The sequence below is a fragment of the Tupaia chinensis genome, unplaced genomic scaffold, assembly GCF_000334495.1.
Source record: "Tupaia chinensis unplaced genomic scaffold, TupChi_1.0 Scaffold141517_1, whole genome shotgun sequence".
NCBI classification, from domain to species: domain Eukaryota; kingdom Metazoa; phylum Chordata; class Mammalia; order Scandentia; family Tupaiidae; genus Tupaia; species Tupaia belangeri.
In genome coordinates this window covers 1738361-1751029 of record NW_006201378.1, presented here as the reverse complement: position 1 = coordinate 1751029, position 12669 = coordinate 1738361, and the positions used below count along the sequence as shown (strand labels likewise).

At 45.8% G+C, this 12669-nt stretch overlaps 1 protein-coding gene, 1 long non-coding RNA gene and 1 pseudogene across 2 annotated transcripts in view; all 3 read left to right on the top strand.

Annotated features, from left to right (window-relative positions):
• Positions 1–12091, top strand: part of LOC102486562 (uncharacterized) — a 27760-nt gene extending 15669 nt beyond the window's left edge. The window contains exon 3 of the long non-coding RNA XR_336693.2: positions 11122–12091. This is a non-coding gene — a long non-coding RNA (uncharacterized LOC102486562). The remainder of the gene's footprint in view (positions 1–11121) is intronic.
• On the top strand, positions 4427–5906 carry LOC102486137 (bisphosphoglycerate mutase pseudogene; annotated as a pseudogene).
• A 22-nt stretch (positions 12092–12113) lies between the features above and the next one.
• The window catches only part of KBTBD11 (kelch repeat and BTB domain containing 11), a gene marked incomplete at its 5' end in the record, with an annotated part of 24134 nt that continues 23578 nt past the window's right edge, over positions 12114–12669 (top strand). The window contains one exon of the mRNA XM_027766225.1: positions 12114–12669. Within this exon, the coding sequence (XP_027622026.1) occupies positions 12114–12669 (556 nt within the window).

Below are 12669 nucleotides of genomic sequence, written 5' to 3'. Positions count from 1 at the left end.
AGGAATGCTCATTGGTGTTTCGAAGGCTTACTAGAGTAGGAACTGTATGTGCTAAGCTCTTTATAAACACCCCATTTAATCCCAGGACAACCTAGTGAGAGGGATTTTAAGTTTCAGTCAGAATTATTTCAGTTCCAGAAACAGGAATCCCATTCATGCTAGCTTAAGTTAGAAACAGAATTTATTAGGGGCCAGACATTGGTGTGGCCGTAATGTGGTGTTCTGTGAGGTGGACCCACATGGGATGGTTCTGGGTTTGTGTCCGGGGCCTCTCTGAGTATGCCTGGCATGCATATATCCGTGACCTGGGGCTAGCTGAGGCTAGGGGTGGGGTTGGTTCACTGTGTGAAAATCCTAATTGAGGGTGCTGTTTCTCTCTCTCATGATCATGGAAGAAACTTTTTTTTAAGAATTAATTATTGGGACCAGCAGTTAGTGTAATGGCTATGTTGCTGGACTCCCATGTAGTCAACCACGGTTCACGTCCCAGACCTGGTGGCTTAAACTCACGCCGGGCACATGTGCATGCGTGCCCAAGATCCCAAGAGGAGAACGGAGGAGAAGGGATTGCGGCGTGGCCATCCCCCCTGGGGGGTGATTTCTCGCTTTCTATCTCTCTGTCTCTGTCTCTCTCTGTCTGGCGAGCGCATGCGCCCTATAGCAAAAATCTAAAAAAAAAATAATAATTATTTAATTTTATTTGTTGTTATTCTTATTTTTTAATTTGCTATAGGGCACAGGTACCAACCAGAGAAAGAGAGAGAAAGTGAGAAAGCAAGCCACCAGGTCTGGGTGTTGAATGGCAGTCAGCCATGTGGGAGCCCAGTTTCCCAACCACCACACCACCTCCTGGCCCCCAGAAGAAACTTTTAAAAAAATGGAAGCTATCAGCTCACATAATTGAGAAGATCTGGGTGAAACTGTCTTTGAGAATGACTTCATTCAGGTATCTCTCTCCCCATCTTTTTCTATTTCTTAAGTTTTCGTTCTGTATGTTGAGTTTTTTTTTTTCTTTTGTTGAAGACAGGCTCCCCCCATTCTAGCTCTGTAGCCCACAAAAGCAAGGCCCTTTCTTCTTCTCCTCTTCCTCCTTCTTCATCTACCTGAGGCTGATACACCAGGGGTGCTTGGCCTGAGGCCCACGTTCTCCTCCTACCAAGCACAGGGTACTTGACTGGGCTGAGGCCTGCAGTCTTAGGGCAGCCATCCTACAAGGGGCTCTAAAGGGTGCCCTGCCAGGATCATAAGGAGTGTTTATTGGGAGTAGTGCACTTCTCCCAGGGAACAGAGCCAGGACAATGGCCAAGAAAGAGGCCCACTGACAGGGCATGTCTATTTTCAAGATGAGATTACCCAGTGAGCTAACTGCCTGGAATATCAGGGCCTGTAAGTTACTGAGAAGGTATTCAAACCTGGAGACTCAACACTAAAGAGAATACTTTCAGGTGGTATGGTGTTTAAGGTGCTGGACTTTAATGTGGCCAAATGTGGTTTGAGTCCTGGGTTTGGTGGCTTGAAACTTATGCTGGGTGCATGTGTGTGTGTGTGTGTGCCCAAAATTCTGAAAGGAGAGGGGATTATAATGTGGCCATTCCCCCAGCTCTCTCTGTGTCTCCAGCGAGTACATGCAACTTTTAGCAAATGTATCTCTTAAGAAAGAAACAAACAGCAGAAACATAGGTGTGGGGGTGGGCACCAACAGTAGCCCCACAAACAGAATGTTAAAATGTCAGGCTGACCCACAAGGGAAGGTTCCGGATTCACAACCCGAAACCTCTAAGTGTACATAAGCACATTGCTGCCTGTGATCCAGGGCTGGCTGGAGTGTGGGTAGATTGCAGTGTCAGACCCTGTTGAGTGTGCTATCTCTCTCTGTCTCTGTCTCTTCTATCTCTCTATCTTGCTCATGGAAGAAAGAAATGAATAAACTTGGGACCAGCACGTGGCATGGTGGCTAAGGTACTGGACATTCCCACATGGCCGATCACGGTTCGAGTCCTGGGCCTGGTGGCTTGCTTTCTCAGTTTCCCCTTCTCTCTATCCCTGTGTCTTTCTCTGCTCAAATTAAGAATAAACGAATAAATACAATTAAATAAATAAATACTTATTTTTTAAAAAAAATAAATGAATAAACTTGAAACAACACCACATTAGAGAAACTTTGTTGAACTTTACTAATGTTAGCTTATTTATTCCTTATAAAAACGCAATAAAGCAGGACATCACATCTGATGAAACACATTGAGAGATGTGAAAAAATGTGTCCACGGTGCTGTTAGTTGAGGAATGCCTCATTTTAAAGCCTACTCTTTCTCTTCCTGGAAGGTGCTACAAGTGCTTCACTTTCAGAGAGATCAGTGGCACAAAAGGTTATGTCTTCCTCATTGCCTGTGCCTTCTCCCAGGTACACCCGGAAAAGAATAGGTGGGGCTGGAAAGGTAGGCTGGATAAAGGGACAGGGAAAAGACACCTTTCAGAAGCTTCTGCTTAAATTGGAAGGTGTAAAAATAAATAAATGAATTGGAAGTTGATGTAGGAGACACATATTCATAGCCAGAGGGAAGTGATTGGAGAGAGTTCCCAAGGTTGGTAATCGTCTATGTGATTTAGGGATATGACTATACAAATCATGTATGTTCACAGTAGGAAACAAAACTACATCACGAGTTAAAAAATATTGCCCAATCCCTGTCTTTATTTTCATTCTTTATATTTTAAGACTATTTTTGAAAGATGGTCTGGCCTATACTTTAAACTCCTCAACTTTCTATGCCCATAAAAGCCATATATATTTTGTGAAACATTGAAACTCAGCCTGCTTATATAAATAATAACAAAACCTATCTCTAATCCAATACTTAGATATAACCACTGATCCCTTTTTATAAACATTTTTTGTTTTATAAATTTACTACAGGGCACATGTGATTGCCGAGGAGTGAGAGAGAGAGAGAATGACATATAAAGTGAGAAAGCATCCTCCCAGGAGTTGATCACTCCACAATCCCTTCTCCATTCTTCTCTTAGGATTTTGGGCACATATACACATGCTCCTGGCATGATCCTCAAGCCACTGGTCTAGAACTCAACCTGCACAATTGACCATATGTATGGGATCCAGCTGTTAACGGCCATGCCACCTACTGGACTCTAAGAACTTTTTCGTGTTGAGATATCATAGCTTAATATAAGTCGTTCTTTGTACAGTTCTTGGGCTTGCTCTTATATATACACGTATTTTCATGAGAGCATGTGCTCATGCACAGAAGAGAGACATAGAGAGGAAGGGAGAGCATTCCTGGCAAGATCTCCTCAGGCTGATCCCCCCTCCCAGTCCTCCAGTTGCCTCCAAGTACACTTGGCATATTTTCAAGCCAAACCAGAGATCCGAACCTATGGTCAGTCATGTGGCTTCCAGTCTTCCAGGGTACTTGCATTACAGCTGTGCCACAGAGCCTGGGCATGTGTAGTTTTATCTACTTATTTTCAGAGTTGTGTTTTCTTTTTTGTTTCTTTCTGTTTCCCTGGTTATTATTCATTCATTCATTCATCAGTTTGCTCACAGAGTCCATCCCTGTACTAAGGACAGAGTGATTAAGAAACCTTCCTTTTCATGAACTTCACATCCTCCTAGACAATGGTGCTGCACACACATACCTGTAATGACACTATATGGTGCCAAAATAAGACACTGGCTGCAAACGTAGCCTACAGAGTGACCGACACCAGAAGTAAGGGAGGCCAATTAGAGGGGCTGCCATTAGCTCTTGAGATTAAACAATGAGCAAAAATTCTTCTAGCTCAGTCGAGAACAAAGATGGTCCTACGCAGCAAAAGCATGTAGACAAAGGCTCTAATATATAAGTACATAAATATCCCTTTTGCCCACCACAGAAAGATAGATATCTATGTATGGCTTATTAGGGAAGTAACAGGTATTTCCATGTGCTTGTTGAGTAGTATGGAGAGGAGGCCCTTGTAGAGTAAAGTGAGAGTTTGTGTGTGTGTGTGTGTGTGTGTGTACATGCGCAAGGGTGTGCATGTGTGTTTACGAGAGAGAGATTTTTGTCAGGGTCTTGTATGCCACCATCATTCTCCTGCCCTAGCCTATCCCAGCTACTGTGCACCACCACACTCAGCCTGTTCAGGTTGGCTGGGAATCGAACCCAGGCCTCCCCTGCTGCCTCAACCCCAGAGTAGCAACAGGGTGGTCATGTGTGCCACTGCAGCTGAACCACAACTAATGTTATAATGAGACATGGTACTTAATTAGAAACAAACTGATATCCACATTAAATAAAGATATAAACCAATGCCCACGTTGGGAAATCATACACAATATTATTTTTAAGAAATTTGTATTAATAATGAAATGAATATAACCTCTGAAAAATGTTGTGTAGGAATTTGTAAGGTTCAGAGAAATGTATACCCTTCAAGAGGAAAATGCCACTTAAATTATATTTAATTAAGGAGTCCCAGGAAGTGCTGGCTGTTCAGGAACCCCCGAGGCATGGCTGCTACTGGTGACCTCTTTGCAGAGTATTGCTGTCCTTGGACATCAGCCCATTTGTCAATGCCAGGGAGCTCAACCCATCAGTATGGCCAAGTACAGGCCTATAATGCTAAGGAAGGGAGTGGATGCTGGGAATAAAAACCGCTGTCATAGCTGGGTGGAACAGAAACTTAACAGTGAAAGAATGGAGGACACTCGGAACTGTGGGAAGCAATTCCAAGCCCTAAACTTCGAGTTTGATCTTGTCTTCACATCAGTCCTTACGTGGTCTAGCACACAGCCTGGCCGATTCTGGATGAGCTGGAGCAGGAATGGGTTCTTGTGGAAAGCTCCCAGCGTTTAAAGGAGCATCAGTATGGAGCCTTGATGGGTCTCAGTTGGAGAAGATGGCTTTGAATCACAATGAAGAACAAGTGAGGCTCAGATGAAGAAGCCACAGCATGGTCCTGTCTTCCGTTGACAAGCCTCATCTCTACTGCAGACCTAAGGTATAAAGTGTGCAGTGCACCCATGGATCAACTGCCACTCTCTGAAAGCTTAAAGGATGCTCTAAAGAGACTTTGTCCTTATTGGAATGAAAGGATTTCTCCTGAAATGTTAGGAAGCAAATCATTGTGATATCTGCTCAGGGAAATAGCAGTAGAGCACAACTGAAGCATCCAGAAAGTATCTCAGAGGAAGATATTACCAACATTAGTCTTCCTACTGGAGGCCCCATTCTCTCAGAACTGGATGAAAACCTGCATGCTGTAGGCCTCTCCAATTCCTAGGTGACTGAGAGGCTTTCCAAGCAGTTGCAAAGAAAGTAGATCAAGGAAAAGTGGAACGAACTGGAAAATGAAGTCTTTCTCATGTGCTGACTGGGAGTCGATGCAAATGGAGTGAAGCACAGTGTGTGATGGGTGCTGATCTTTTCCCTGATTTTTCAAGAGCTAAGCTGTGGGAACAGTTTGTATAGGTACCACTGTATTTCATCTTGGCCCAGAGAAGTCTTTAGGATGTCTAAGTGCTTATGCCATAAACCTTAGTTAGATTTTCTGCTAGCCTTCTTTAATTTCCAAACTAGTAACCAGTGAGGTTTAATCAAGGTCATACATTTCTGAGATGAGACAGTAACAAATAGAGATAAAGTTTATGGTATTTATCATAGTAAATCATTACTGAGTCACCACCGACAGGCACTATTCCAATAAGTAGTTCACTGTTATAGTTAATGAGATTTTTCTGGAATGACAGTAAGGGATATTAGATAATATACCACTTGTAAGTATTTATTAGTAGTCTTTTCCTCTAGGAAAAGGGATGCTTTGACAATAAGACTAGAAGCCCATGAAATGGGAAAGTCATAGGGACCAGCAGATGGCATAGTGGTTATGTCGCTGGACTCTCACATGCCTGACCACAATTCAAATCCTGGACCTGGTGACTTGAAACTCACACCAGGCTGGTCCATGTGCATGGCCAAGGTCCCAGGAGGAGAATGGAGGAGAAAGAATTGCGGTGTGGCCATCCCTCTTACTATCATTGTCTCTGGAGAGCATATGCTCCCTGAGGCAAAAATCTCTAAAAAAAAGGAAAGAAAGAAAGAAAGAAAGAAAGAAAGAAAGAAAGAAAGAAAGAAAGAAAGAAAGAAAGAAAGAAAGAAAGAAAGAAAGAAAGAAAAAAGTAATAGATGGGGTTCCTCCTAGAAAAACCCACAACCAACATCACAATGACAATGACAGTAATAACAATTAGGCCTTGAACTTGTCTCTAAATGGGAGACATCCTTGTTTGACATTTAGTAGAATTCCTCTTCAATCACAATCATGAGTAGCACATGGACAGTGGTGACTGTTTACGTTCTCTTTTGTTTTGTTTTTGTATTTTGAACTTTAATCTTTGGATGCTTATAGTTGGTTTAAAAATAAAGTTCAGGGGTGAGCAGGTACCGCAGTGGTTAAGGCACTGAACTTCACATGGCCGACCACAGCTAGAAGCCTAAACTGGGCAGCTTGAAACTCATGCCAGGCCCATGTGCATATGTGCCCAGAATCCTGAGAGGAGAATGGAGGAGAATGGATTACAACATGACCGTGTATATGTGCCCAAAATCCTGAGAGGAGAATGGAGGAGAATGGATTACAACATGACCATCCCTCTTGGGGGTGCAGGGATTGATTTCTCTCTTTTTCTCTCTCTGTCTCCAGCAAGCACATGTGCCCTATAGCAAACATGTCTATTAAAAAAATAAAAATAAAGTTCTCTGACTGCAAAAGACCAAAAGAAAAGAAAAATTTGTTCTTACTACATGGTTTCATTACTATAGTCAAGACAGAAACCTGTTGCTTCTTTTCATCTCCCCCACCACCTTTCATCGAATATGCTGTGCTGGATCTGTTCAACATCATCATCTGATGGGGAATGCTCCAAAGTGGTGCTGGGGAAACAACTTTTTTTTTTTTTCTTTAATTTTGCCAGAGGGCACATATGCTCTCTGGAGAGAAAAAGATAAAGAGAAAGATAAAGAAAAAGCATCCCCCATGGGGAATGGTCACACCACAGTCCTTTCTTGTTTCTCAAGCCACCTGGGTTCAAGACTTGAGCCGTTGTGGTTAGCCATGTGGGATCCAGCCACCTTAACTACTCTGCCACAGGCTGGTTTGGGAAATAATTAATGATAGCACTCAGGAAAAGGACCTTCCAAATGCCAGATCAGGTGGAGAATTTCAGTGATTTTGCATTAATAAGAGTGGGTGCCCTGTCCAAATTCCTCAGGGAGCCTCTTAGAATCATCCTGACTCTAGAGCCAACCACAAGATGGGAAAAAGTTCCACTGGAGTCCCTGACTTCAAATCCAATTTCAAGTCAGGGACTCCAATGGGAAATCAAATCTCAGCAGAGCTGCTGTCTCTCTCAGAGGACTATTAAATGCAAAGTGGGCTGACCTCTCCCCATCCATTTTAAGGTAAAACCACAGTAATGGGTCATTCTGGAGAAGGAAATAAAACAGAGTACTAATGTTGAGGTTTCTTTGAACACCATTTGGAAAAAAGCAAATGACCCCTCTGCATAATCCCCTCCTCACCCATGTGGGGTTTGAGAGTGTTATGCAGACTGGTGAGCGTGATGCCGAAGGAGCCAAGACTTGGAGCCCATGGAACTGTCTTCCAGAAATGCTGCCCTGTGGCCTCCACAGAGGGACAGCTGGGGTCAGATTCTGGCCTCTTAAATTTCAGCCTTATTACCCTTCAACACTGCAGTCACAGACCTCATAGCAGGTCTGACGACCCTGCTGTGTCCAGCCAAGGCTTTGCTAATGCATGGTCAAGCCCTTGGTGACTCTGTAATTGCCATACAGTGGGTTATCTCAAAGGAGTGGTCGCAGGTGGCATGGTGGCCTGCTTTCTCACTTTCTGTCTTTGTCTCTGGTGAGTGCGTGTGCCCTATGGCAAATTAAGAACATTAATAAATAAATAAATAAATAAATAAATAAAGAGATGCCCTGTGGACTAGTCACAGCGGGACTGGTGTCTCTGTGCCATGCTCTCAGACTTCATCCCCGACTCTGCCAACTTGTTCTGTATTCCATGCCAGATTACAGGGGGCTTCCCAGGACAGGTAAGAAAATGTCGATGGAATCTTGTAAGCCCGTCACCTCTGCTGGAAGTAAACCTCCAAAAGACCCAGTTTAGTAACTTGTCAGGGGGGTGGGGTGGCAAAAAAGCAGTGTAGTGGCCACATTGCTGGAACTACATGGTAAACTGTGGTTCAAGTCCTGGAGCCGGTGGTTTAAAACTCATGCTGGGCCTGTGTGTGTGTATGTGTGTGTTCAGGCCCAAGATCCCAGGAGGAGAAAGGATTGCGGTGTGGCTATCCCTCTTCATGGGTGTTTGCTCACTTCCCCTTTCTCTGTCTCTCTGTCTCTGTCCAGTGAGATCACATATCCTACTGCAAACAAACAAAAAACAAAATTGCCAACTACCATAGCAAGTTTGTCTTACTTTTGAACTCATGCTGGCCAGATGACCCAGCTGGTTGGGCAAGCACTCTGCTGTCCTCATGGGATACCAGTGCACCTGGTCTGGGCAGACTTTGCTGATTGCCCAGGGTACCATCACAGCCTCATAGCTCTGGCCAGGATTCCCGTCCATAGCACTGGACAGGACACTGCTAGGAAGCAGGAGGGGAAGCACAGGCATGCTCATAGTCAGCTGGGATGCCAGTCCTGCTCAGGACCCACACACCTGGAACAGAGCTTCACTTCCAAGTTTTTGTTTTTGTTTGTTTGTTTGTTTTGCCAGAGGACATGTATACTCACAGGAGAGAGAGGGAGGAAAAGTGCTAGAAGCACCTCCATGGGGAATGGTCACGCCACAATCCCTTCTCCATTTCTCCCTCTTTTCTGGATTTTGGGCACATATGTACATACAAAACTGGAATGTTTTCCAGCTCCTGGGTCCAGGACTTGAACCATGCTATCAGACATGAGGAATTCAGCCATCTTTACCACCATGCAAACAGCTGGTCCCATGAGATCTCTGAACACTGCACTTCCCATGTGTTTTACGACAGTGCTGTTCCTGCTCCAAGTGCACATGCGAGGCATTATTGTGAAAAGTATCAGCAGAGAGAGGGAGAGAGAGACAGAGGTGGGCTGTGGGTGGGAGCAAAAGAATGAAATGTCTTAAATTTCCAGCCTGAAGACACTTTTGTTTCTGAGGATAATAGGAAAGCCTATTCTGTGACAAAAGTGACAGGACAAGCAGATACATGTACTCAACCACAAGCACTGCGGATGGTCAGCTTACGTCCTGATGAACCTATTATGAGTCGAAAGTACATTTAGTACACCTACTGAACATTATGGTTGAGCCCAGTCTACCTTAAACGCACTCAGGGCCCTTAGATTAGCCTATGGTTGGTCAAAACTATCAGCTACAAAGCCTGTCTTATAATGATATGTTAAATAGATTTATTTAAATTTTTTTTCAAGGTCTTTGGTATAGGGAGCGTGTGCTTGCCTCAGGCAGAAAAAGGGAAAGTGAGAAAGCATCCCTAGGGGTGACGGCCACGCCACACTCCCTTCTCCTCTTGGGACCTTGGGCACGGACATGCACACACAGCCGGTGTGATTTTTAAGCCACCAGGTCCAGGACTCAAGCCACAGTCTGCCATAAGGGAGTCTAGTGCATTAACCACCATACCACCTGCTGGCCCTAGCTCATGCAATTTATTGACTACTGTGCTGAACGTGAGAAACAATGGTACTTGAAGTAGTTTCCACTGAACAGATACTGGTTTTGTGCTGTCATAAGTACGAAAGTGGTAAGGCAAACCATCCTGAGATACAGTTTGTATGGGGACCACATAATGGTATAACACATAGAAGAACACCAAAAGATATCGAGGGAAGTTGGATAAGTATAGTTTTATCTCACTTGAGAGGTTAAGATACATTATAATAATAATAAGCCTGACTCATTTTGTGTTTTGTTTGCTTTTTTTTTTTTTTTGCTATAGGGTGTGTGCATTCGCCAGACAGAGACAGTGAGACAGAAAGTGAGAAATCACCCCCCATGGAGGATGGCCATGCTGCAGTCCCTTCTCCTCCATTCTCCTCTTGGGATCTTGGGCACGCATGCACACACGCCTGGCATGTGTTTTAAGCCACTGGGTCTGGGATACAAACCGTGGTCGACTACATGAGAGTCCAGCGACATAGCCATTATGCTAACTGCTGGTCCCTTGTGTATGCTTTCTTGGCCCACTTCCTTTTATTTAGGAAGCTAGAAAACAATTTGGCTCTACCCGTATATCTTCTGTAAGACTCTACGTCCCCTCCAGTACATTAGGGAGTCTTGATGAAGTTTTTGCCCATTCATAGCAAAGATACTTAATTGTATTATCCTACAATTCATCTGTAGGTCAGATCTGCCTTTCAAATACTTGAGTCTTTTTGCTTCGTTTTCTTTTTCTACATTAGGCAGTTTGGGATAATTGCTTCTGTGTGGTTTTTCAAAGACGTAATTCCAAGAATGACCAGTTCAAACAGGTTTAGAAGTTGGAGTCTCTGGGGTCCATAATACACATATTGGCCAAAGGTAATTCCAGACAAGTGTCTTAACAACTTCCTACAGATATTAGTCATGACTGAATTTGAATCATGCACTGGAAAAGACTGAAACGAACCTGTCACATGTTAGTAAAATTAATAAAGTACATAGGACAGCCTATGTACTAACAGGAGTTCTTGAATTCTATATATGCATTTTATTAGGGTAGAAAAATGAAATTGTGATATTTGAATGCTTTTGACCTACGGAAGTAGCAATTTTGCATGTTCAACATCAGTTAAGGCCGTAATAGTTGGCAATATTTATTGCTTGAATTGAGCTCTCCTTCCTAGTCCTCAGACTCAGGAGTGGACTAGTGGGAGGGCACTGCTGCTTTTATATCTAACTGATTCTACAGGGCGCTCTCCAGCAGTGAAAACCACAGTTCTCTGTAGCTCTAGTGCCGAATTCTATGTTCTGAAAATTGGGATGTGACTCTACTGACACAGAGTAATCTTACTGAAAACAAAATGCAGGTTCAAATCTGCTCTCTTTCTCTCCTGTCAACAGGAAGAAGAGTATGGTGAAATGAGATGGAAACACCTGATATTCCTACAAAGAAAGTCACAGAGAATGACCCCTGATTGACAGACGAGGAAGGCTGTTTCACGTGTGTGCAGTGGTTGTGTTTTTCTAACAGCCACCTGACAAGTGGATATCCGCCTCCCCCAACTGAACAGTGTGGATGCAAACACAAGGGCATTGCAGGTGCCAGGATACAGGCCAGATACCCTGCAGCCCACCTTCAGTTTCATCACAAATGGGAATCCCGAGGAAGGAAAGCCCATGAGGTAGCTTTTTGCAGTAAATGGAATGAAGATCGAGGTGGTAAAGTTGGGGCCACAGCCTGTCTCCTGTCTCCTGTCTCCGTTGGTCACTCGTTGGGGTGTGGCGATGTGATGGAATGTAAGCGATAAAGTGGGTAAACACTGACTCACTAAGAGATGGGCATACTCCGGTGGGTTTGACATCTGAAAACTCAGGTCTGCTGAGAATTATAATAAAGCAGCGGTCGCAGCTCCAGGTCTGTCCTAGACTTTGAAGCATTACAGCACGGGCCGATTCACGAACATCTGAGCAAATAGCCAACGTTGAAGTTTTTACGGTTCAAAAGTTCAATGGGAGTTGGACACGCCCCTTCTCGAAGGAGAGGAGAGTGGGGAGGGCGAGAAGGGAGCAGCCTGGGAGGCAAAAAAAAAAGTGTGGACACAGAAGTGAAATCTGATCACTTGCCAGGAAAAGCCTGTGAACCTACAAACCCCAGCTAACAATCGATCAATCGCCCTTGACCAGACATGTGGAGCTGCTGAGCCAGAGGTCGGCTCCAGCCAGTCACAGCCCTCCCATGGAGAACCCGGTGGCCCCCTGCGTCCTCTACCCAGGGGACGACCACGTCCACGGGGCTGAGCCCGGCGGCGCCTTTGCCCATGGGGAGCGCGGACCGGACGGGGACCCGGGAGGCGCTCCCGGGGCTCCGGGGGGGGGCCGGGGGAGCCCCCCGGGGGACCCCGGGAGGGGGCAGCCTGCAGCTGCCGGACGCGTCCGCGGGGGAGGGCGCTGCGTCCCCGGCGCAGACACCCTGCAGTCTCAGCGCGTCCCTGTGTTTTGGCTCCGGGGACGACTCCCCGCCGCAGTCTCGCGCCTCCGCTGCTGAGGACACAGCTACCTCCTTGACCTCGAGTCGCAGCGGCCGGCGGGTGGTGGAAAGACAGTGGGAGGTCAGCAGTGCGGGCGCTGGATCCCCGGAGGAGCTCGTGTCCCCGGAGGACCTCGTGTGCTCTGAGGATCCCGCGTCGCCGGAGGAGGTCCCCTGCCCGGGAGAGCGCGCGTGCCCTGAGGACTCCGTATTCCTTGGGGAGCTCGAGTTCCTGGAAGAACCCGGGGATCCCGCGCCTGTGCCTCCTGGGGTCGGGACCGCACACGGAGAGCCGGACCTGGTCATCGAGGTGTCAGGTCGCCGGCTCCGGGCGCACAAGTCAGTGCTGGCGGCTCGCAGCGACTACTTCCGCGCGCGCGCGTCGCGGGACGTGTTGCGGGTGCAGGGCGTGAGCTTCACGG